At 39.6% G+C, this 26,889-nt stretch overlaps 1 protein-coding gene across 2 annotated transcripts in view; it reads left to right on the top strand.

Annotated features, from left to right (window-relative positions):
- Positions 1–26,889, top strand: part of LSAMP (limbic system associated membrane protein) — a 707,286-nt gene that overhangs the window by 469,009 nt on the left and 211,388 nt on the right. For both annotated transcript variants that reach the window (XM_061395219.1, XM_061395302.1), the window contains exon 3: positions 1,478–1,603. In XM_061395219.1, the coding sequence (XP_061251203.1) occupies positions 1,478–1,603 (126 nt within the window). The remainder of the gene's footprint in view (positions 1–1,477; positions 1,604–26,889) is intronic.

Genomic DNA, 26,889 nt, shown 5'->3' with positions numbered 1-26,889 from the left:
ACAATGGAAACAGTGACAGACTTTATTTTGGGGAGGTCCAAAATCACTGCAGATGGTGACTGCAGCCATGAAATTAAAAGACGCTTGCTCCTTGGAAGAAAAGCTATGACCAACCTAGACAGAATATTAAAAGCAGAGACATTACTTTCCCAACAAAGATCTGTCTAGTCAAAGCTATGGTTTTTCCAGTGGTCATGTATGGATGTGAGAGTTGGACTATAAAGAAAGCTGAGCACCAAAGAATTAATGCTTTTGAACTGTGGTGTTGGAGAAGACTCTTGAGAGTCCCTTGGACTGCTAGGAGATCCAACCAGTCCATTCTAAAGGAGATCAGTCCTGGGTGTTCATTGGAAGGAGTGATGCTAAAGCTGAAACGCTAATACTTTGGCCACCTGATGCAAAGAACTGATTCATTTGAAAAGACCCAGATGCTAGGGAATATTGAAGGCAGGAAGAGAAGGGAACAATAGAGGATGAGATGGTTGGATGGCATCACCAACATGATGGACACGAGTTTAAGTAGGCTCCGGGAGTTGGTGATGGACAGGGAAGCCTGGTGTTCTGCAGTCCATGGGGTCACAAAGAGTCAGACACAACTGAGCGACTGAACTGAACTTGGGGCTTCCCAGTGGCACTAATTGTAAAGAACCTGCCTGCCAATGCAGGAGATGCAAGAGACACAGGTTAGACCCCTGGGTCTGAAAGATCCCCTGGAGGAGGGCATGACAACCCACTCCAATGTTCTTGCCTGGAGAATCCATGGACAGAGGAGCCTGGCAGGCTACAGTTCTTAGGGCTGGAAAGAATAGGTTGTGACTAAAGAGACTTTGCACACATGCACGCCCTCCTGTCTGTGACATAGGCCTTATAAATTCCATGTTTAACCTCTGAGGTAACATCATCAGACCTGTCAGTCACCAAAATGATATTTAGGGCTTTCTGTTGTAGTGATTAACTAGGGGTTTCATTATGTGGCTAGATTGTAAACAACCAGATTACTGCATCTTAATAACAGAACTTGCAATCTGATATTAAATAACATTGCTTTTCTTTTCCTGACATTTGAAGAAAATACATTCATTTTATCTACATAATAAAATAAATGTAAGTAGTACCTAGTGATAAGAAAAATCTATTCTTAATGCTTATACTTGTGCACACTCTCTAATAACAAAACCAGGTCCCTTGGAATCATAAAAGAGCTAAGATATTTTCATTGTGTTACTCTGTGTACTTCCTATAGTGCTTGACCACAGTGGAAAGATTCTCACCTTATAGTTAAGACCCATCCTTTACATCTGCTCACTGAACCTGTAAGGAAGTCCTAAAGTATGTAATCTTCTTAACACAAAAATTCAAATGGTTCAAGTCAGAAAAGTACTTTGCTTAGATTTGCCACTTCCAATTGCATGGACTAGCACTGCAAACCTACTTTTAATGATATAGTTACTTATTCCATTTGCTTTTGTCTTAACAGTTCCACCAAAGATCTCCAACATCTCTTCGGATGTCACTGTGAATGAGGGTAGCAACGTCACCCTGGTCTGCATGGCCAATGGCCGTCCTGAACCCGTGATCACCTGGAGACACCTTACACCAACTGGTAAGCAACTCTCCAGGCCCCAAGATACAACACACCATTTAAAATATCCTCATGCTTCTGTGATTCCATTGGATCCAAAAGGCAAGCCTGTGTATTGTTATTAAAACACTATTAGAACTCCCTCCCTTGTATAACTATGGCTGATTCATGTTGATGTGTGGCAGAAGCCAACAGAATTCTCTAAAGCAATTATCCTTCAATTAAAAAGTAAATAAAATTTAAAAAACACTGTTAGAATAGTTGCATAGAGCTAACTTGTTTAGGGTCATCTCTGGTCTTGGCTAATATGTCCATCTCTATAAAGTCTATAACCATACCGTATATATATTATACTATATATATAGTTCTGTGGTTTATATATAAGGCATATTTCATTTTAATAGGCCACTCCCCCAAGGCAACCAATATAGAAACATTAAATGCATTAAATGACTTAATAATTATGTCTAAAGCAGGTCGGTATCTGAATGTCTTGGGACAATATTTTGTATGGATTAAATTCCCATAGTTCTTTGTGTGCTTTTTGTGTTGCTTTGCTTTTAAATATAGTTTCCTAATACTGTAGCACCTTGTGAAGAAATCTTTCAGGTATAATACAAAGTTGTGACTTGCAATAGCCTGTCCTTAGCATCTGGCTCTCTGGAGGGGTACCAGGCATGGACTAACCTTCATGAACTCATTATGCATCTCCAGCTATTGATGCTAATTTAATGAAAGTTGGAAAATCATTTCTCAGAAATGTCGTCTGCATTCTCCCCTCCTCCTTCCCACAACCGTCACTGGGTTCTGAGGTTCTACTGCCTTTTAAATCCCATTTAAATGTTTTTACCGAATTATTTAGGATTAACTGTATGTGTCCTCTCCTACTCCACAGACTGAATTTTCTTACCTACAAAACTATGCCTTTGTGAATGACACAGTATTCACAGAATCGGGTCTGCTATTTAGTTCTTTCAGAAAGAGGAATTACGGATCAATTTTTCTTATAAAATATCATTTATTTTGGTAACTAGCCCCAAACATTTAACTCATTTATATCTGATATTCTCTTAACATTTTCTCATATAAATATCTACAGATTCAAATACAACATATTAATTTTGAAGTGAACACCATGAATATTGTTATGCAAAGCTCGATAGACAATGGGATCTATATTGATATACTTCTGAAAGACCAGACTAGGGTAGTGTTTGGTTATAGCATCTTTAAATAATTTTGTATTTTGTGGTATGAAAATATGGGCATCCATTTCATATTAGCCCTCAAATTAATTTACCAGGTGAAGTTTGGACTAACCTATGGAATAGTCTTTTATTTAGGCACCAGTTCTGATTAGAGGCTTCTATTTTCTTAAGATGATGTTAAGTCAAAACTCGTTCTTGTTATTAATGCTTACAGCTTGTTATTTGTTGAGAATATATAAAAGCAGTAAATGAGGCACTTATTTATGGGATGAACCTCAAACTCATATCCTCTCATTCTCATTTTAAACCTCACATGGAAAAAAATACAAATGCAGGATTATCTGAAGTTTGAGCCACTGGTTATCATATACCTTTCCCCTGGATTAAATTTAACCTCCAGAGCACATTCTCCTTGAATGGAATTGCATATATTAACCCTCAATCCCACAGCATACCTACCTTTCTCCTATAAAATTGATTTTACTAAGTGACAATTTGGTATAAAGGTTGGGGGCACATATTTAAGGATTTACAGAAGATATATCCTCTGAAATCATTGTATTTTCTGTAATGTTGCTTTGAGAGATTGTTATTGCATTACATAGTTTCCTCTGAAAGGACCCTTTGAGGAAGTTCCTCTTTTATTTCAGTATTTCTACTGTCCTATTTCTAAGCAATGGTTTATTTTTTTAAATGAACCCAATGAATTTTTACAAATAATGAGGAGTCCTTCATTGTATTAGCTGTTACCAAACTTAGAGCCAAATTTATAACCAGTCTGAAAAAGAATAGAGGAAATCATATATAAATTACACCTTAATGAAATGGATTTTGAACAAACTGTGTGGGATTTATGGCATCAAATCCATATATAGACACACTCTTGCTTTCATCTTGTTTTCTTATCATTATTTTCATATCATCTCCCTTTTGTAATTAATTTAAATGTTTGTATAGTATTTATGATCTCTTATTTTTTATGGAATATATGGCAGATAAAAGAAAATAAGAAAGGAGGAAATAGATTATATTCAAGTTATAATCAAGAAATGAACTGCATTAATATTAATAAAAATGCCTTATCCCTTTGGTGCATTATTGACTAGTAAATAGTTTTGTTTTGTTTTTTTTTCAGGGAAAAATACTATTGATGATCTGAAACGAAAGATAATTCTTTTTTATCCCCTCAGTTCAGAAAAGTAATGAAATCAAACCAGTTTCAAGACTTCCCCAGGCTTGTTCTATAAGTGTAGATTTTCATGGCTAACTTTAGTTAACTTGTTAATGACAGTAAACAAATGGTTTGAACCCTGAATAATCTGGTTATCCATGATATTTCAAGTCATCTAAAGATCAAAGGACAAGCTAGATCTTCCAGAATAAAGGGACCATTTACATACAGTCAGAGAACCTGAGGGACTTCAAAATTAATAGAAAAATTGGTGTACACAGAAGGATTCCCAATAGTCGGGGGAGGGTGGTGTCAGGAAACTATAGTCCCTGGGCCAAATTCAACCCACCTCACTTTTTTTTGCAAGCTTAGAATAATTTTTAAATGGTTAGAAAAAAATCAAAAGAATTTTTAAAAATATATGGACACTAAAATTTCCGTGCCCTTAAATACAGTTTTAATGAAATACAGCCATGCTTAGTCATTTATATGATGTCTATGGCTGCTGTTAAAAAAAAAAAAAAGACAGCAGACTTTTGTTGCAACAGATATGGTTTAACCTTTAAAGCCTAAAATATTTTCTATCTGGCCCTTTACAGAATAGTTTAAAGACCCTTGCTCAAGACTATGGCTTGAAGTGTGGGACAAGGATTTTCTGCATTCGTCTATGACTCCATGGGGCTTTGGGAAGATCTCCCATTAAGTTCCTAAATACATCTTAAGAGAAATAACTTTATTCTTCTATAATCTATCTAGGCCCTCTCTCTGGGTCAAATCCTGCCCTGGCACCTGCAAAACTACTTCCTTGCTTCATTCACAGGCTCAAGCTGCTGCTGCTGTTTGGTCGCTTCCAACTCTGTGTGACACTATGGACTGTATAGCCTGCCAGGTTCCTCTGTCCATGGGATTCTCCAGGCAAGAGTACTGGGGTGGGTTGCCATGCCCTCCTCCAGGGAATCTTTCCAACCCAGGGATCGAACCCGGGTTTCCTGCATTGCAGGCAGATTCTTTACCTCTGAACCACTAGGGAAGCCCAAGGGAAGCCCACAGACTCAAGGACAGACTCCAATTCGCTCTACAATGGGTATTAATTCCCAAGTCTACTTTTTCATCTTTTTCACATCTGACCTAAATAACCACCTGATCATAATCATATTCTTGATTACATGAGAGAGAATTTATCTTTACTATTCTATATAGGAAATTGGGGGGGTGTTGTTTTGTGTGTTTTCCTTTGCAAAATTTGGAAACAGGGGTTGATCCTTTTCAGCTATAATCCAAAGCCTTTCATAAAGACACTCAAAGAAGAGGCTCTGCTCCCTGTGTGACAGCAAAGCTACCTGTAACCCATGGCCATACGAGCAAAAATCTCCAGCTAGCTTTGTTCAATAATTAATTGTGCCTTCTATAGAACAGAGTGTGACTGCCTTGCAGAGGAAATGTACCTGTAATTAGCTCGACCCCACAGGGACATTGAGCCCTGAAAAGGGGGAGATTTCATGCAGGGTTCACAAGTACTTGATTACCTGTCACTTGATGACACAAGGGGGAGAAAGGAAGGTAGGTGCAAGGTATATTTTTATGAGAAGAAGAATATTTATTACCTCTTAATTCAGTCCTTTTTTAAAAAAAAATTTGTTGGATCATTTTGTTTCTCTTTTCTTTTGACACCTGAAATCTCTTTTTCAAGAATACTGCAAGTGTTTTTTAATGAGGGAGATTAGAACAATGGTGAATTTTTTATATGTATAAAATCAGAACATACTTGATATAGATGGAAGAGAAGAGATTGATGAATTCTATGGTTCCCTTCCCTGTATTTTTGATATCTTAATTTTTCTCTCCTCTTCAGTTCTTCTGTAGTCAAAATGATGTGTCACATATGTGGTTGTTAAATGTGACCTATTTTCTCCCTTAATTAAGTTAGACTTTCATAATCCTGTAACTCCCAGAGGGCAATTGCACTGTAACATGTATTTTCTATGGTGTGTTTGATCTCACTTCTATGAGCTAAGCTGCTCCCATCTTCATTTAACTTTGTTTCTAAATCTTTCTTCTCACATTCCAGAGGAAGTATCTTTCTCAGCTGTGCCTCATGCCTTGTCAGGTTTGTTCATGGTTACAGAGTTTCTGGGCTTCCCTGGTAGCTCAGTGGTAAAGAATTCACCTGCCAATGCAGAAGATGCAGGTTCAATTTCTGGGTCAGGAAGATCCCCTGGTGAAGGAAATAGCAATACACTCTGATATTCTTGCCTGGGAAATCTCATAGATAGAGGAACCTAGTGGGCCACAGTCATGGAGTCACAAAAAGTTGGACACTATTTAGTGGCTAAACAACAATGACAACAATAGTTTTTCTATATATTTCATTTCTACAAAAGTTTTTACATCCTTAGTAGCTTTCTATACCTGGAACACTGAGAACTTAGCCCCTCAGGCTGAGAGCAATTTAGTAGGCATTTTATAATTCTCTTGCCTAAGTCAGATTTAACATCAGCACCACATATAGAAAGCTCATGTAAGGAATATTTTATATTTATAAAAGAACAAAAGAACACACAGTAATTTGAAAAGATACATGCATCCCAATGTTCAAACAACAGTATTTACAATTACCAAAATACAGCAGCAACCTATGTGTCCAAGAGATGAATGGATAAAAGAGATGTGGTTTAATTATACAGTGGAATGCTACTCAGCCATAAAAAAGAACTACATTTTGCCATTTGTGGCAACATGGATGGAACTAGGGATTATCATACTAAGTGAAGTGTCAGAGAGAGAAAGATAAATATATAATATCATTTGTATGTAGTATCTAAAAAATACAACAAACTAGTGAATATAAAAAAATAAATAAACGGACTCATAAAGAGAACTAACTAGTGGCTACTGGTGGGCGGAGGGAAGCAGAAGTGGGGAGGGGCAATATAGAGGTAGGGGAGTAAAAGGTACAGAGTATTATGTGTAAAATAAATAAGCTACAAGGATATATTGTACAACACAGGGAATGTAGCCAATATTTTATAATAATTATGAACAGCGTATAACCTTTAAAACTTGTGAATCACTATATTGTACACCTATAACTTATATAAATATAGTTGTACATCAACTATCCTTCCGTAAAAAAGAAGCATTTTCTATGTTGATGGGGTTGGGAAAACATTCTAAGGAGAACAGGACTCTGAAGAGTCTGAAATCCCCTTGTTCATTGGAGGTTGGGTTTTATCACTTAGCCAGACTCTTTCAGTTCATTTACAAGTTGAATCCTTGCCTAATAGTGCTCTTAAACTCCATTGATGTTATAGCTCCATCTGTCTTACTTCTGATTTTATAACTTACCCAATTATTAATATGTCCAGCCTAGACTCTGCCTTCATGGGTTTGGAAGAAATACATAATGTTAAACTAAATTCATTTCTTTAAGTTGAATTCCAGAAGCATATATTTCAAGTAGCTATCATCTGGCCTTTTCAGTTAGCATGTTAGAATTAGTTTATTTCACATTTTACAGAGAGAATGTAGAGATTATATAATCTACAGTTGAAGTTTCAGAAAAGTCTTTCTCTGGGATTTCTTTTATGGGCCTTCCAGAAGGTTCTGTTAAGACAGTCTTGGTAGTATCAATATAATGATATGAAAGAGTCAAGCCTGCTACCTTTGCAGGTAAGGAGTCTTGACCATTTAGTGATAATTTAAACAATATTGGTTCAACATATTCTATTGATTACTTTTATTTATTTTTGCAGTCTTTAATTTTTAATATTCTCATTTTCTGTTTACAAAGAGAAGGAAAATAAAGAAAAGTCTTGCTATGTTTTCTTTTCATTGTCTTGTCAGTCAGTTCAGTTGTTCAGTCGTGTCCAACTCTGCGACCACATGGACTGCATCATGCCAGGCTTCCCTGTCCATCACCAACTCCCAGAGCTTGCTCAAACTCATGTCCATCGAGTTGGTGATGCCATCCAACCGTCTCCTCCTCTGTCATCCCCTTCTCCTCCTGCCTTCAGTGTTTCCCAGCATCAGGGTCTTCTCCAATGAGTCAGTTCTTTGCATCAGGTGGCCAAAGTATTGGAGTTTCAGCTTCAGAATCAGTCCTTCCAATGAATATTCAGGACTGATTTCCTTCAGGATGGACTGGTTGGATCTCCTTGCAGTCCAAGGGACTCTCAAGAGTCTTCTCCAACACCACAGTTCAAAAGCATCAATTCTTTGGTGCTCAGCTTTCTTTATAGTCCAACTCTCACATCCTTACATGACTACTGGAAAAACCATAGCTTTGACTAGATGGACCTTTGTTGGTAAAGTAATGTCTCTGCTTTTTAATATGCTGTCTAGGTTGGTCATAGCTTGATTCTTCCAAGGAGCAAGCATCTTTAAATTTCATGGCTGCAGTCACCATCTGCAGTGATTTTGGAGCCCCAAAATATATATTGGTTTTAAAGCATATCTTCCATCAATATAGAATTATATTCAAATTAGTCTTAATCTTGATTACACTTTGTTTTTCTGAAAAGAAATATTTATAGAATGCTCACTCTGTAAAAGGCCAAAATGAGAAGCAAGACAGACATGGTCCCTGCACAAGTAGAACTTATAGTTCAACAAGAAAGCAGAGAATTAAGCTAATAATTGCGTGAATAACCACTTAAATAGATTTATATAGTATAAAGGAAAATTATAGTAGCATTCAGTAAGACCATAAAACAGGGCCAACATAGCAAAATCTGCAAGGCCAGCAAAGCTCCAGGAAGCTTACGCTAAGACTTCAAGGATAAATAGAACCAAGGCAAGAAAATAGAGGCAGGAAGACTATCCTTGGCAGAGAAGGTGTTGCAGAGAAGCCAATTCTGACTCCATGTTGGAACTGTTTCTTCTTGACTTGCTTTTCATTACTTTTGTTATTATAATCATACAGAATGGGCTGCTTCAGAGAATCCTGCCCCTGTGCCTGACTATTAAGCTAAATTGCCTTTGTTCAGAACCCTGTCCACCTGCAGATGGCAGGAAGGAAGAAATTAACACATACCCTGCCTGAGGCTTGCCTTTCTCAGAGATTTTTGCAAGATTAATGGCTTTTTTACTTTGCTTCCTCACCTCCCCCCCATTTCTGATCTATAAAAGAACCTGGCATCCAGACTCAGATAAGATGATTATTTTGAGGTGCTAGCGTGCCATCTTCTTGGTCAGCTGGCTCCTGATTTAAGTCTCTTCCTTGTCTCAACCCCTCATCTCTTGGATTCATTGGCCCATCATGTGGTGAGCAGAGCAAGAGTGGACTCTGTAACAAAAGAGCACATGTAAACTGCATTGACAATACAGGCCAGCATCTTTACGTGAAACCATGATGTCAGTGTTAGGTTATGATGATTTTCTTTTAAAATTTAATCAGTTAATCTCTTTCTTTAGCATACATTATTTCCTTTTACTTTTTAACATTCTTAGTTTCCCCTTTCAAAGAGCAGGAAAATATAGAAAACTCTTGCTATGTTTTCTTTTCAGAACCTTACTGGTACATTGATTTTAAATATACAATGTAGTATATACCAGTGTAGCAGGTATATAGATAGTTATTTTTGTATGTGAGTATCTTACATTTGGGCTTCCCTGGTGGCTCATTGGTAAACAATCTGCCCGTCATTGCAGGAGATGCAGGTTCAATTCCTGGACTGGGAAGATTCCCTGGAGAAGGAAATGGTAACCCACTCCGGTATTCTTGCCTGGGAAGTCCCATGGACAGAGGAGCCTGGCAGGCTGCAGTCCATGGAGTCACAAAGAGTTGGACACTACTGAGCGACTAAACAACAACAACAAAATCTTAAATTTAGGTCAGAAACATATTGTTTTCCCATGCATATAATTTCATAATAGCCTCATCAAGTAAATACAAACTCTTTCAGTAACCTTGTCATTAAAACAAATGGGTAATCTAGAAAATGAAGACTTACAAAATGTAAATGATCACTGGCCTCCAAACCATAAAATGCTTAAGAGACTCACAACAACTGACATGGACAGTCTTTAAGCCATGGGAGGATTTGCACAAGCAGACGTGCTGGCCATTCTGATAAGTGTTGTACAGAAGACCTTGGACCACCAGCACCTCACTCTTGGCCTCCCCAGATCTGTCATCAGATCCCCAGAAAACTTTCTGAAGAGAAATGAGCTGTCCTAAATTTGTCCTTGGGGCACTAGCTTGGATATGAGCGCTCCAGGACATTTTAGAAGCTTGCGTGGCATGTAGCGGGTGGAGGGAAAGCTTAATCACAGATTTTGCACATGGCCTAGTAGAACAGAAATAGAGTCCACATCTCTCAGCGTCTCATGACTTCAAATATTTTTGCCATTATTCCAAAGAGTCTGTGTTTTCTAATTTTAAAGTAGCTCTAAAAATAAAATCTTTGCCAAAGGTTATCATGAGAATTAAAAGAGATCATGTAAGCAAAGTCTTTAGTATGGCATTGGCTATTATTGATATCCTTATTCTCAATATATTTTAATTATTATTAATCCATATGTCGGCTTTCCATAGTGAAAGTTTGGGGGAGGCTGATGATTTGATTGTAGACGACTTCATGCCATCTTTATCCATTCCAGCAAGCAGCCAGACAAACTTTTTAAATGCTCTTACCAAGGCTGGTCTTTTTTTTTTTTTTAATATTTATAGTTATTTATTTGGCTGTGCCAGGTCTTAGTTGCGGCATGTGATATCTTTGATCTTCATTGTGGCATGCGGGATCTTTAGTTGCGCATGCAAACTCTCAGCCACAGCATGTGGTATCTGGTTGCCCAACCAGGGATGGAACCCAGGCCCCCTGCATTGGGAGCGCAGAGTCATAGCCAGTGGGCCACTAGGGAAGTTCCTCAGCAAGGCTAGTTTTAATATTTCACATCTTGTATTGCCTCATATCTCAACATACTCATTTGAGGTGTTAATTTTTCAAAAGGGCATGACAACAACTTGTTAGGGAGAGTTTTCTGGTCTGCTTTATTCTTGTGTCCATGTGTCTTCTCCTAGGGGTCCATTCTCCCGGAGTCTGGCTATGTAACAGCTAATACATTATTACCTGTAGCTGTAGAAAACCTATAGGTTGTAAATTACAGTGATTATTTTCTTAATAAAATTAATAATTTCAGGCAATGGTAGTACAACACCAAAAAATGACCAAAATTTCTCCCAATTTTCCAGCTGGACCTCTTGCTACTAGGTATTTACCCCTACTGCTAGGTCGCTTCAGTCGTGTCCGACTCTGTGCGACCCCGTAGACGGCAGCCCACCAGGCTCCCCCGTGCCTGGGATTCTCCAGGCAAGAACACCGGAGTGGGTTGCCATTTCCTTCTCCAATGCATGAAAGTGAAAGGTGAAAGTGAAGTCGCTCAGTCGTGTCTGACTCTTAGCGACCCCATGGACTGCAGCCTACCAGGCTCCTCCGTCCATGGGATTTTACCCCTACTACAAAAATGCTATTTCTAAATTTTAAAATTATTGAGTTAATTTTCCTGCTAGAATTCCCATTGCCTTTGGGATAAAGTTCAAACTAAGCATGGCAGAACCCTTCATTCAATTTATTTTCCTATCCCTAAACCCCTAATCACTCTACTCTAGGTAGTAGGTAGATTAAATTAATACTACTTATATTTCAAGAATATGTCTTGTCCACTTGCTTTGGGGCCTTCACACATCCTGGTTTTCTTCTTCAAACATGATTTCATATCTCACCTGTATCATCATTTTGCCCGTATAACTTTTTCTTTTGAAGCGTTCAAAATGACACTTCCTTCAGGAAGCTACATAATAGAAGTAATAAAATTTCGTTTTAATTATGTGCAATCTCTGGATTATAAGATCCATAAAAGTGCAGAAACTGTATCCTACGTATGTGTATATTTTTAGTTCATTGCTTGGCATATAAGTGCTCAATCAATCCACCAACCAATTGAGTTAGTCAATTAAAGGCTTTATAAAAATAGTATTGTTGGGAAATAACTCACATTGTGAAGTGTAAACTACATAGACATTGACAAGTAATTCAAGGATGGATGAGTAGAAAGCAAACAGCAAATGGTACAATAGAATTATCTAACTAAGGCTATCCAACTAATAGTTTTGATAATCTCTTACTAAGAAGGTTTTGGAAATTTCAGGAAAGCTCTCTAGGTCGTGTTCAGATCCATTTCTTCTTTGTTGCCCTGACATGCCGGTTTGCTTCTATGGGATTCTCATTATTATCCATTGGACTACAGAGAATGCTCTGAAATCTTTATATTCTTGTATCAAATCTTTGACATTCTCTTTATCACTAACGTGTTGTTCTTCTCCTAAGCAGGTCTCACACTCAGTAATTGTCTTAAATGTTCATGTTTTTACTATTTTCCTTATGAAAGCAAACACCTACATGTTCTTGGTGCCATTATAATGCCTAGCACAGAGTAAATGATCAGCAAAAATTTACTAAACGAATAAATGAATTACTTATGCTAGCTAAATGTCAGACTCTGTTAGAATCTGCTTTAAGTTTAGACTTTAAGAATAGACTCTTCAGAAACTATATTTTTGCTTTACTGTGTCAAATATATAGGACATTGTCTTTCTGTAAGACACACTAAAATGCCTACTTCAGGTTTCTGTATCTGGGGAAAAAAAATTTAATACTTGGTAACAAAGCTCTCAGCACTGTCATACCAATGCATTAGTGCTGCAGTGGGAGTTAGGTGGCAGAAGTTCAGACCCACCTTGGTTTTAGAAGTAGAGAACAGTTCACAGGTTGAGTCAGTCTGAAAAATGAACCTCTGCTGCATAGCTGAAAGTTTTATAACATCTCGTATGATTCCCTACCTATAAACCATCCATTCTGGCTGTAGCCATGTGTGGCATCACTTTCATCTCCACTATTAGATTTCTACATCTGGCCAATCATTGGGATTACCTCAAAGCAAGTTTTCAAAAATGCAGATTTCCTGCCTCACTCCACATTTAAATCATCTCTTTTGCTGAATTCCTTTGGTGAATTCCGGGATTCTGGAGGATTAGATCCTCCCAGTGAGCCGGAGGACCAGCCACATGAGCATAATGATAACTGTGTAAGTACACATGGACAAAGAGATCTAAAGGAGTGAATCTCTAAATTCACTGTACTGGAAAATCATCTGAAGAATCATGTTAAAATGTGAATTCTAATTCGGGGGTTCTGAGATGAGACCTGAAATTCTATGTTTCTCACAAGGACCAGGTACTGTTGGTTCTGCTAGTGGCTCATGGACCACATTTTCAGCATCATCCTGGATCTTGAGATGAGAATAGGTCAGAAAATACAAGGGTGTTATAAATAACCTAGCACAGAATAGCATTTAGGGAAGTCCCACAATGTACAGAGTATTCACAAAATATTGTTACAGTGTTTTATATTTAATTTCTCTGTTTCACCCTAGAGCTTCATAGATAGTTTAGAGAATAGTAAAAATAATTATGGTGTTGAGAAATAGGATGGACCCTTGCCTATCAAGGTTGGACTGTGATCAACAGAATTGGCATCACCTTGGAGCTGTATAGAATGCTGGGCCCCACTCCAGATGCACTGAATCAGAATCTTCATTTCATCAAGAACTTCAGGTGGTTTGTATACACATTAAACTTTGAAAAACCCAAGATGAGAGGTGAAAAAGTCTTTGTATGCAGAGAAAACTATTTTCTTTAGTATTTAAAGTCAAAAATTTAAGAACTTTTCCTCCCTTTCTACTAATAACCCTAAACTTCATCTCCACCTGCATTCCCTCCAAATATATTCCTACCAAGAAAACAAAACAAACTGAAAACTGGTGTGGGTTTAGGGGGAGGTTAGAATACTGGACCATAGAATATGACTCGGAAAGGAGAACCATCTGATGCTTTACATCAGACGCTGCTGCTAAATACTACAAGAAAATTTTAGCCTGTGTATGAAGAAATACTGTCTGAATGACAGTAGCCACTTTTCTCATCATCTTTTATAACGTCTTTACCTATAAAATCTAGACAATAATATGTGCTCTGTCTGCCTGGTGCTGTTGCTTTGAGAAATCAAATTAGATAATGAATATGAAGGTAGTTTGAATAGGGTAAAGCTGTCTAAAAACTGTAAGGGATTAAGAGAAAGAGTGACTTGGTAGAAAGAATGCAGGATTTAAGAGTCAGAAAGCTTGAGTTCAAATCTCTGTTCTTCACCATTTACTTTTTAGGGATTTTGAGTGGGTCCATTAAACTCTCTACTTTCATTTGTAAAATATGAATAATATAATACTTGCTCACCTACCAGGATACCTTTGCTGTGTCAAATGAGATAGTGTTTGCAAAAATGATTTATTAATGATAAAGCATTATTCAAGGATGCTTACTGTTACTATTATCTTAGATTCTACAGAGCCAAACATAGACTCAAATTACAGTAGTTATTTTGGTTAGAGAGTAGAAAGAATTGACTGCAAGGCTGTGACGCACACCATTGAACCAAAATAAGTAATAAAACCAGAGCAGAGCTTTTCAGAGTCTGGTCACCAAACCAGCAGCATTAGCATCACCTGAGGACTTGTTAGAAATGCAAATTATCAGACCCCAGACAGACCTACAAGAATCAGAAACTCTAGGAGGGGGCCCCAGGGATTTGTAATTTAACAAATCTGCCAGGTGATTCTGATATGCCGTAAACTCATAGGACTCCCACACTATAAAGGAAGTAAAGAAAATATATCTTTTTGAGGTAGGATTATGTGCTATTTTTATCAAGCCTGAGTATGGAACCATTTGAGATTCTATGTAATAACCTGATGACCTGGTTTGTGTGTGTGTGTGTGTCTGATATGTTTAAAACTTTGATGTAGAGGTGCACTATTACACTTCTATGACTAGTAGTTCTGTCACTTTAGATGAAGAGGTTTAGAAGTAAAAACTACGCAGAAATTCCCACTTTTTTTCCATCTACAGTCTAATGATATTTAAGGCTAATATATCACTTTAAATGTGCACACATTTCTGAAACCCTCATCCTTCTTTAGGCATACATGTTCATTTTCAAATGTTCCAGTACACTGAGTCTACAATTAATTCTAATAAAAGAGAAAAACCTCAATAGGTAACTCAAATGGTGTCACATTGCCCACAAAAGACATGTCAATGAAGTTACCCCAGGTCACTTAAGAAATAGATGTGAGAAGCAGATTCCTTTACAAAAACAAAACAAAAACAACAAAAAACCTTTGCCTCTGTAATGACTTCTATAAGCCTACTCATTTAAAAAATTAAGTAAGCCCTCTTGCCATTTCCTTTATATGTAATCACCTTCATTTTATGCATCAAATCTGATATTTTTTTTCTCAAGTTGGTCAACAGTTCAAAAGCCCAGAAGTCTCTGTGAAGTCATATGATTGTTAAATTGTGACTTTGTCTATTGTTGACTAAAGTGTTAAAATCTGATGAGGGAAAGGGAAAAGAAAAAAAAAAGAACTTTAATAATTCAGTTGGCAAATATCAATGCAAATCAGATCTAATTCTTCAAGGTATTCTAGTAATAAAAACTGAAATGTCAGTCTTTGAATGACATCAGTCTTTTTCAAAAATATCTTCTTTTTGGCCTGGTCACTGAAACGGTGTACCTGTGGAAAGACAGATCCAGATCAAGGAATGAGGGATTTGAAAGGCAAACAGAAAAGTAGTTACAGAAAGTTAGCCTTCATGGGGCAATCTAAGAGACATTTTGTATTTTTAAAAACCCTCACCACTCCAAGAAAGGAAGGAAGCCACAAGAAAATTGCTTTACAAATTGCAACAAATTATAAATTCCAAAGTTTCACCTTAGAACAAGAGGCATTCCAAATATAACACATGGTATTGAGGACTTGGTTGCCCATAGATTAGTATCAGTTGGTATGGACAGAGATGTGGACAGTTCTTCAGGTAATTCTTGAATTTGGCAGCTTAATTTTGGAGCCATGTGAGAGAAGATGGGTGGCTTCCCTTGTTCCTTGAAGAGGAAGACATCTTTTATTTTCACAGAAACTAATTAATTATGGTAACTATGCTTGCTGCCTCTGTAATGACTTCTATAAGCCCACTCATTTAAAAAATTAAGTAAGTCCACTTATCTTTTTTTTAACAATCACTGAATAATACAGGCTGCCCATGTGGTGCTAGTGATAAAGAACCTGCCTGCCAGTGCAGGAGACATAAGAGATGCAGGTTTGATCCATAGCAACCCACACCAGTATTTCTTCCTGGAGAATCCCATGGACAAAGGAGTCTGGTAGGCTACAGTCCATAGAGTTGCAGAGAGTCAGACACAACTGAAGTGACTCAGAACACATGCACATAGTTTATTATTCAGCTTGGGCTGCGTAAAAAAAGATACCATAAACTGGGGTCCTTAAATAACAGGTATTTATTTTCTCACAGTTCTGGAGGCAAGAAGTCCACTAGCAAGGTGCAGCATGCTCAGACTCTGGTGAGAACTCCCTTCCTAGTTTCTAGACAACTAGTGTCTCTCTGTGTACACACTGCACCTCTTTTTGGTGGGTACAAGATTGAGAGAGAGGGAGCAAGCAAAATATCTGGTGTGTCTTCCTATAAGGGCACTAATCCCAACATGAAGGCCCCACCCTCATGACCTTAACTCAAGGTAATGCGGTGGTAAAGAATCCACCTGCCAATGCAAGAGACATAGGAGATGTAGTTTGATCCCTGGATGGGGAAGATCCCCTGAAGGAGGAAAAGGAACCCACTCCAGTATTCTTGCCTGGAGAATCCCATGGACAGAAGAGTCTGGTGGGCTACAGTCCATGGAGTTGCAAAAAGTTGGACATGACTAAACATGCACATAATTACATCCCAAAGCCACATCTCCAAATATTGTCATATAGGGGTTAGGGCTGCATATCCTAGACAGCCATAATCCAGAGACCAACTGGGAATGGCAATAGCACTCTTGCTGGCTCTGCTCTCTGAGTCCAAATGTCCTATCAATAGAGGAAACACCATAATGTCAGAGAAACTGTAGGAAGTTCAAAGCATGTCCCACTCAGTAATTCCTATAATATACAAAGCCAGGTGGGAAGGAAAATTTGTTTCATATATGTGGGAGTAGCTCTAACTTCTGCCCTTGGCAGTTCTGTTGCTGATTGTCTCTAGAGGAGATAATTCCCCAGGAACATTTAAGCACCCTAAGGTCTCCGTAGCAGTCTGATTTGACTGCTGGCTGTCAGAGTGGATCAGAGGCTCTGCTGAGTCTACTGTGCACTGTTGCTAAGCCTTTAAGAATATGTGTGAATCCTCACTTAGGTCTGCTTCTTGTCTATGGTATGGTTCTGCCAAGGAAGTGTCTGGCAGCAATGGTAACTCACAAGCTTATTCTATCATGCTGTGTAAGGGTGGATGATTGGTGACTGGAAGACTTATAAAGGGCTACTACCATGGCAGCCTATAAGTACCTCATCTTGCTTCTGACCTGGTTCTAAATAGTGTCTTCTTATGGATACATCCTTGGAGTTGTTTTATCAGATCCACACAGTCTGTTTTTAAAATCTCAGCTACCTAAGGTGGTACATTTCTGGGATGTAACAGATTCTCAATATCCATTAAAACACCCAGATTTGGAACTGGTTCTCTTTCTTTGATCCTTCTATCTTAAATGAGAGAGTTCCATGAGATTCGGACAAACAAAAATAATTTAGGTCTTTTCTCACCACATATACCGTTACTGCTATTATTACTACATCTGCTGCTGCTGCTGCTGCTAAGTCGCTTCAGTCGTGTCCAACTCTGTGCGACCCCACAGACGGCAGCCCACCAGGCTCCATTGTCCCTGGGACTCTCCAGGCAAGAACACTGGAGTGGGTTGCCTACCATCAACACTAATAATACCCTGCTGCTGCTGCTGCTGCTGCTAAGTCACTTCAGTCATGTACGACTCTGTGCTACCCCATAGACACCAGCCCACCAGGCTCCCCCATCCCTGGGATTCTCCAGGCAAGAACACTGGAGTGGGTTGCCATTTCCTTCTCCAATACCCTAACTAGTTTCAATTACTGCTATTAATGATGGGATGTCTAGCCCTTGCCAGTCACGTCCAAGGAATTCAACATTTGTAATTGCTAATTATAGGAGATACTGGCCAGTCACTCAGGAATGATTCCATGAATTTTTCAGAACCAATTCCCAACTCAAGCCCAGGTGATAACTTATGAATTAAAAATTGGACCTGAGACCATTGCTAGGGGCATTCCTGGCCTTGATCAGGGACAGAGAAAAATGTGTGTGTGTGCTCAGTCGTATCCAACCCTTTGCAACCCCATGGACTGTAACCCTCCAGGCTCCTCTGTCCATGGGATTTTCCCAGCAAGAATACTGGAGTAGTTTGCCATTTCCTCCTCCAGGGGATCTTCCCAACCCAGGGATTGAACCTGCATCGCCTGTGTCTCCTACATTGGCAGGAGGATTCTGTACCACTGAGCCACCTGGGAAACCAGATATTAGTCATCTCTAAATGAATTTTTCTCTAAATTGATCTTTAACAAGAAACCAATCAAATATACAACAAATGACACAGTTTTTTATACATTTATAGTATATTACATATATTTTGCTTACACATGAGTATATATACATGTGTGTACACATTTGCTTACAGATGTGTATACATATACATTTGCTTATACATATGTGTGTATATGTATATGTATAAACATGATTTGCTTATGTTGTTTATAGAATTTGACATTATTGGATCTTTTAAGTTTTAGAAATAGGACTTTCCCTGGTGGCTCAGATGATAAAGAATCTGTATTCAATGCAGGAGACCCATGTTCGATCCCTGGGTTGGGAAGATCTCCTGGAGAAGGGCGTGGCAACCTACTCCAGTATTCTTGCCTGGAAAATCCCATGGACAGAGGTATCTTGCAGGCTACAGTCTATGGGATCACATAGAGTTGGACATGACTGAGCTACTAACATTTTCACTTTCACATACCTTGTGTTTTCTCAGTTTACATCAGTAAGAAACTAAGGTACAAAGCTGCATTCCTAAGACACAGTTGTAGTCACAAATCAGTTTCCCTTCGTAACATTTGCCAAACTACCTTGATACCTGCATCATCAAAATATACCTGTGTGTCAGTTTTGTAGGTAACTTGCTGCCACTGAAAGTTACCACAGGCATAGTGGCTCTATTTTTTCATTGTCTTGAGGTATTAGCAGAGCCTCTTTCCTTCTGAGAGACTAGGGGAGGATCCTTCCTGCCCTCTTCCAGCTTTTGGTTGCTCCTGGTCTTCCTTGGTCTGTGGCAACATTGTTTCAATCTCCACCTGCATCCTCATATACCCTTTTCCTCTGTGTCTCTGTATCTGAGTGTCTCAAGTCTCCTTTTCTTTTCCCTTATAGGGCACCAGTCCTTAGATTTAGGTTCCAACATAATCCAGGATGACCTCAGCTCAGGATCCTTAAATAAGTACCACTGCAAAGATCCTTTTCCTAAATAAGGTCATACTCAGAGAAGGCAATGGCACCCCACACCACTACTCTTGCCTGGAGAATCCCATGGACGGAGGAGCCTGGTGGGCTGCAGTCCATGGGGTCACACAGAGTTGGACATGACTGAAGTGACTTGGCAGCAGCAGCAGCAGTAGTTCTGGGAGTTAGGACTTGGCCATGTCTTTTTGGCAGCCATTGTTCAACCCACTGCTATCTTAAAAAAGAAAAGAATGATGAAATTCAAGTGTTATCTAAATGAATTATGAAAGGCAAAATATGGGAATCTCCAAGTATTGCCATATTCAAATTAAATGTAATTACACCTTGCTTTTTTATCAAGTAACCTGAGGAGAAGAGATTTTAAAGATTGCATAATTCTATGAGCTTCCCTATGAAGACAAAGGCCTTTATGGAAAAATATAAAGGAAATATGCATTGTTGCTAAGAGGAAAAAATTAGAAAATAGGCCACCTGGGTTTGAGTTTTAGATATGATTTGCTGACTGTATGATCATGACAGAATGACTTCCTTAAGCCATGCAATGACCTCTTATGAAATGGAGAAGAATCATCTGACTTTCTCATTATCATTGTGGGACTAAAAGAGATAATGTTCCTGAGGTACTTCCCATAACACCTGACCTGTTTAACTCTTAATAAAGATAGTTGCTGTTGTTGTTGTTCTCTTAGAATTTCTAATGGAAGAAGGCATGATTTGTGTGCAAAGGCACCAATTCAAAAGTGATCACGCCTGGAGGGAAAACCAAGAGAAACCATGCAGCAAACAGTGATGCTTCTCCATCTTTCCTGTGCCCCCAGTGCTTCAGCAGTAGATTGTTTCTGTGCTTCACCTGGGCTTGCAACAATAGACATTTTCCTTCGGGCATTGCTTATAGTGGATCTTTCACGTGTCCTGTGTAAACCATAATGGTTTTGCAAATAGCAAGAATTATGAAATACCCAAACTTGAGCTAAAAAAAGACATATGCAACATACTTCAGAGGCAAGCAGCCAGTGTGAGTTTAGGGCAGAAGGTTAGCAGAGAGGATGTTTGTCTACAGCTGAGAAACAGAAACCCCATCTGGCTCTACCTGTGTAAACTTCCTTGCTGTCTGAACATTTTGTCCACAACAGCTGTAACCTCGACTACCCCCTGGCTGGTGTCTCTCTCATCACCTTAGTTATGACTTTCCCTATTCTCTGGGTGTGCTGGGATGTTTTCTCCAAGGATGTGCCTTCCTGCTTCTCTAGCAATGCAGAGAGGGATGTAGGGCACATGGTGAGTGGGCAGGCAGCCAAACCTGCACATTCAAAAGGCCTGTCAGATGGCATCCAAAGCTTCTTTCAGCATGGCTCTCTGCCTTCTCGTTTCTCCTTCCTCATTTCCTCTTGAGTTCGCTACTGTCTGGCACCGGGAAAATATTCTCCATCATTTTCTTTCTTCCTTTCATAGCCTAAATTCAAATTGTTCTAACCTTTGAGTTAAAAGTGTAAGAAATAGAAGTCTAAGCAACTCCCATTTGGGCTTCCCTGGTGGCTCAGAGGTTAAAGCGTCTGCCTCCAATGCGGGAGACCGGGGTTCGATCCCTGGGTCAGGAAGATCCCCTGGAGAAGGAAATGGTTACCCACTCCAGTATTCTTTCCTGGAGAAGCCCATGGACAGAGAAGCCTGGTAGGCTACAGTCCACGGGGTCGCAAAGAGTCGGACACGACTGAGTGACTTCACTTCACTTCACTTCACTTCAAAGGCTATTAGGCCAGACATGGTTAAGTGGATAGTTGTCCACATTGCCCCTTTCTTGCTGGTTTTCACCCCATTGGTAAAATATTAGAAGAGATTCTGTATGAACTTGCTTCTTTTAATCTTCATGAGCTTTGCTAATTTTCATGTCAGGGTCATCCTACCCATTGTATATGGGAAGAGGCTACTGCTTTGAAATAGTCAAAGCCAAAGAGAAATAACAGAGAAAGAAAACATTACGATGAATGAGTCATTGTTAAACCGAATGTGGTATACGGAATAATGCACCCCATAACTACATTCTAATTTCCAGAACTTGTGAATATGTTATCTTACTTGGCAAAACGGACTTTGAAGGTGTGATTAAGTTACAATCTCGAGATGGGAGATTATTCTGAATTAACTGTGTGGACCCAATGTAATCACAAAGGTCCTTATCAGAGGGAAGCAGGAGGTCAAAGTGAGGAAGGTGTGATGACAAAAACAGGGGTTGTGGTCAGAGAGAGAGATTTGGAGATGCTGCACTGCTGGCATGAAGAAAGAGGAAGGGCCCAGAAGCCAAGGGGTTCCCTTGAAACAGCAGCTTCTCGAAGCTAGAAAAGCCAGAGGTACAGATTCTGCCCTAAAATCTCCAGAATAAAGGCAGCTCTGCTGACACGCTAATTTTGAGCCTAGTGAGACCCATTTGGGATTTCTTACCTCAAGAATTGGTTTATTGTTTTAAACACTAAATTTGCAATTTTTTTACAGCAGTTATATGACAATAATGCATGGAGTGAACACTGAAAAGTTTTTCATAGCCAACATGCAGTAATATAAAATTGGCTTAAGCTTTGGGGAAAGAAAAAGATTCTAAGCATGTGTCTATATCAAATTACTTGTTTTGGCATGATGGGGAATGGAGATGCTCTGATTCATATCATCACATTTTGTAACTGGTTACTAATATTCAAAGAATTTTATTATGATAACCTATACTGCAAAAAATATACTAATGGAAACTTCTTTTTTTCTTGCCTTTTTTCTTTTCTTCCTTTGTAGATCTTTTTGTGATCTACAAAGCACTTTAGGAAATTGCACTGCCTTGGGATAATCATTGTGAACATCAATTATCATTGTACCATTGAAACACAGAAGCACCTGCTAATAGTAACATTTCCATGTAATGAACACTAGATAAACCATCATTTATGATGTAGCACCTAGACTATGTCTATTAAACTACAGCTTTGGGAATACGGCATAACTGTGTCAGAACTAAAATACTGATTTCAGATATTTGCTTTGAAATTTGCCAGAGAGAGAGAGAATGAGACACAGAAGGAGGACTCCTGGTTACTGTTCAGTTCAGTTCAGTTCAATCGCTCTGTCATGTCCAACTCTTTGTGACCCCAGGGACTGAAGCACGTCGGGCTTCCCTGTCTTTCACCAACTCCCGGAGCTTGCTCAAACTCATGTCCATCGAGTTGATGATGCCTTCCAACCATCTCATCCTCTGTCGTCCCCTTCTCCTCCTGCCTTCAGTCTTTCCCAGCATCAGGGTCTTTTCCAATGAGTCAGTTCTTTGCATCAGGTGGCCAAAATATTGGAGCTTCAGCTTCAGCATCAGTCCTTTACTATGGAGTTACTTTTAAATGCCATTTGGTACTAGAACTCACTGGAAGTGACGTCCAGTAGAACAGAGATTAGGTAGCAGTTGTCTTGTTTTAGTTTCACTTGGTGAGCGTGTGGGGTATCCTTGATTTCCTGTGTTGTGAACCTGCTATATGGATAGCACTGTTTTTCTTCCAAACACCTGATAAAATGTAAGTGACCTGACAAAAGAGCCAACAGCTTTATTTTCACTCTCCTCCATATTGGAAAACTGACCACACTTTGTAGAATAGAACCAGGTTCTCAGCAAGTACTCAATGAGTAAGTAAGTTAATGCTGAATTCTTTAAGTAACTATGGCTAACAGAGAAGGCAATGGCACCCCACTCCAGTACTCTTGCCTGGAAAATCCCATGGACGGAGGAGCCTGGTGGGCTGCAGTCCGTGGGGTCGCGAAGAGTAGGACACGACTGAGCAACTTCACTTTCACTTTTCACTTCCATGCATTGGAGAAGGAAATAGCAACCCACTCCAGTGTGGTCACACAGAGTTGGACACGACTGAAGTGACTTAGCAGCAGCAACAGCAACATGCATGCAGCTCTCAGAGTACTATGTGCTTTCCCACCAAAGCCTCAGATGACACCCAGACACTGAATGAGCTGGACATCCTTGTTTGAAGAGGCGTAGCCTGAGGGGTCTGTAGCCTGAAGACTCCAGACTCACACAGCCTGGGTGAAATCCAGGGTCCATCATCCCCTGCCTGAATGTTGTGGATAAAATTTATTTAACCTCCTTAAGCTTCAGTGTCCTCAACTGCAAAGAAAAAAAAAGGGGGGAAGGATAGTTCCTACCTGGGTTACTGTGAAGATTGAGCTGGCACTTACAATGTGCTCTAATATGGGGCCTGGCACTTGCTAAGGAGTCCATAAATCATAGGTTTCTGTTCTTCTCGGTGGGTGAAGAAGGATAAAGAAAACCAGAGGCATAAAATGACTTACCTACAGTCCTAATAACAGAATGGAAAATCTGGCTCAAATCCTAGTCTCTTTCTGTACTGTGTAAATATCTGAGTGTTCAGAACTAACAGGGCTTCCTGGGTGGCTCAGTGGTAGAGAATCCACCTGCGAATACAGGGAGATGCAGGAAACACAAGTTTGATCCCTGGATTGGGAAGATCTCCAGGAGGAGGAAATGGTAACCCATTCCTGTATTCTTGCCTAGAGAATCCCATGAACAGAAAAGCCTGGCGGTGGCAGAGAAGCCATGGCAGAGAAACTGCAGTCCATAGAGTTGCAAAGAGTTGAGTTGGATGTGACTGAGCACGCTTGCACTAATATTTAATCCCTCTTCTTTTTTCTTGGTTGTCTGTTCCCAGCACGCATGCATGCACACACACACACATACACTCACACACACCCTGCATCACTGCCTAGCTTCGCTTGCTGGGGAGAAGCACAGGGGATCTCTGCCTGTCTCTGTCAGGAACCTGATAATGGCAGCTGACAGCTGTGCAATGACAGAAGTATGTGCTTCGGGGGCCAGACCCCTACAGAGAGGAGCAGTTCACATTCAGCCCTAAAAAGGCACTCCTTTGTCTTCCTTCCCTTGTGAATCTGTGGTCATCTCCCTGCCCACCGACCACAGTGCTCATTCAGCAGTTGGTTTATCCACTCTTTATAAACCTCCTATCCGCTCTTTAAAACCTCCTTTCTGAAGTGGTTCCCCCTTCACTCCCAGGCTTCGAAGGAGGCAGGACTGCCCTCGCACTCACTGGGCTGAGAGACCAAGATCAGTATCTTGTCAAATGAAAATCAGACTTGAGGATTTGAATTACTTTCCTTATTCTTCTTTCGCCTCAAGCTCATCCTGCAAAGCAGTCTCTCTAATTTATGATATGATGGGGCCCACATATTGGGATAAGCACAGCATATTAGCTCTGCAGGAGCTGCCAAGAAGGACAGTAGCTATTTTGTGCTTTAGGTTTTGAGGAGAAGAGAATTTGACAAATGGTCCGTTTCCCTGGGGGATGAGAAAGTGGCCAGTCTGGGCAGCCAGAGAATGGGATGATAAAGGCAAGGGAAACACAGACTGATACTCAGTTTTCCAAAATCTCTCCTCGCATAGTTCAAGTTGCAAATCCTGCTGCTGCCTGTGATCCAGAAGATTCCTGTCACTGAACAGCTCTCTGAGCAGGGTCTGATCTCAGAGCCTCATCATTGTTGCCCACACTCCAAGCCTGGCATCATTTTTCAAGGGATTTGTTTTGTATTTGCAGTGTTAACACTCCGAGCGAGGAAAAGATGCCAGCCCTGTGAGCAGCAGCAACACAGCTTGGTAATTGGTTTTTAAACGCTTTTTTGCTCTAAATTGATACCATGGGTCTTTCGTTCTTCTTCCCTGGAGGAATTTCAATCTTTTATTTTTTGAAGGGTGACTTTTTCTTGTCCTGTAAGAATTAAGGGACAAAAATTGCAATTTCTGGCTAAGGAAGGACTCTAACAGGAGACATTATCCTATGGAGCAAGCTGCTAGTGAGGATCTGGGACCAGGAGATGGAAGAAGTGGGTTTTAGTTCTGACTCCCCAAGACTCTCTCTGTGAATTCGGACAGACCGCCCTTCCTCTCAGAGCATCTCTTTTCTTATAATGAAAAGCTAGCCTGGAGCTGCTTTCTCAGACTTTGAGATACATAGCTATTGCCTGGGGGAGCTTACTAAAGTGTAGAGTTTGTTTGAGCATGTCTGGGGTAGGTAGGATCTGGGATAGTACATCTGAGTTCCCAGGTGAAGACCATGCTACTGGTCTGTGGATCCCATTTTGAGCAGCAAAGATCAAGATTATTGTTTCTCCAGGGGTGGTCTACCAGCCACCCAAAGACCTGTTAGGACTCCTTCCAATACACTTTCTGAATCCACTGTCTTCTTACAATTTTCTCTCCTAAACCTATTTCAATCCCACCATCTTTCTGTTATACTGCTTCAGTAGTCCTAGCTTCCACTTGTTTACCTCCTGTGTTTGCCGCCTAGCATCAGAATGTCTTTCTAAAAATAAAAGTTGACCATATAACTTCAACGATCACAGTTGAAACCCTCCAGTGATTTCCAGAATCTCTTGGAATTAAATTCAGTGATCATTATAGCCCTGTGTGCTCTAGCCTTTCTCTACTTTTCACCTCATTTCTTACCATCCACCTTCTCCCAACAGCTCAACCATAAAGTGGTTCTCAACTCCGGTTGACAATGGCTGGAGACACTGTAGGTTGTCGCAACTGAATGGGTATGGCCAGCACTAGTGGGAAGAGGTCAGAGATGCTACTAAAACCCAATAATACACAGGAAGGCCCACATAGCAGAGAATTATTTAGCTCAAATATCAGTAGTTCTACTGTTGAGAAACCCTGTTCTAGCCACACCGAACTACTTTTTATTACTCAGGATCATCAAGCTTCTTCCTACTTCAGGGCCTTTGCACTTGCTGTATATCTTGACCCTCAGACTCATTATATGTGTGTATATATATGTGTGTGTATACACACACACACATGCATACATGTATACACATATTATATACATGTGTGTGCATATACGTATGTGTATACACACATTGTGTGTGTGCACATGCATGTGTGTAAATGTTTATGCATGCATACATGTGTATATACACATATGTATATACATGCCTATGTATATAATGTGTTTATATAATGTACAACATATATATACCCACGTGTATACAATATATATAATATATATATACACATGCTTCTATATCTTAACGTCTCAGTTTAAATACAGCATTGTAAGAAAAGCTGTTCTAATCAACGTAGCTCAAATAGCATTCATTCTCTGCTACTGTTTTTCCACTGTGTGTGTGTGTTTTTTTTTTTAATTACTGTCACTGTTTGAAAGTTCATGATTTGCTTCTTTGTGAGATTTTAAATTCTGTAGCCCACAGCAGAATGTGAGTCCCACAATGACCATGTGCTTTGTCCGTCATGTTCACTGCTGTGTCCTCAGCAATCCTGCTGTAACCTAGAAGGGTGCCCAGGGCATATTTACTGCTCAAAAATATGTGTTGAATTAATTAGCAAATGAATGAACAC

This window comes from Bos javanicus, chromosome 1 (assembly GCF_032452875.1).
Source record: "Bos javanicus breed banteng chromosome 1, ARS-OSU_banteng_1.0, whole genome shotgun sequence".
Taxonomy (NCBI): domain Eukaryota; kingdom Metazoa; phylum Chordata; class Mammalia; order Artiodactyla; family Bovidae; genus Bos; species Bos javanicus.
This window is presented reverse-complemented; position numbering and strand designations above follow the sequence as displayed.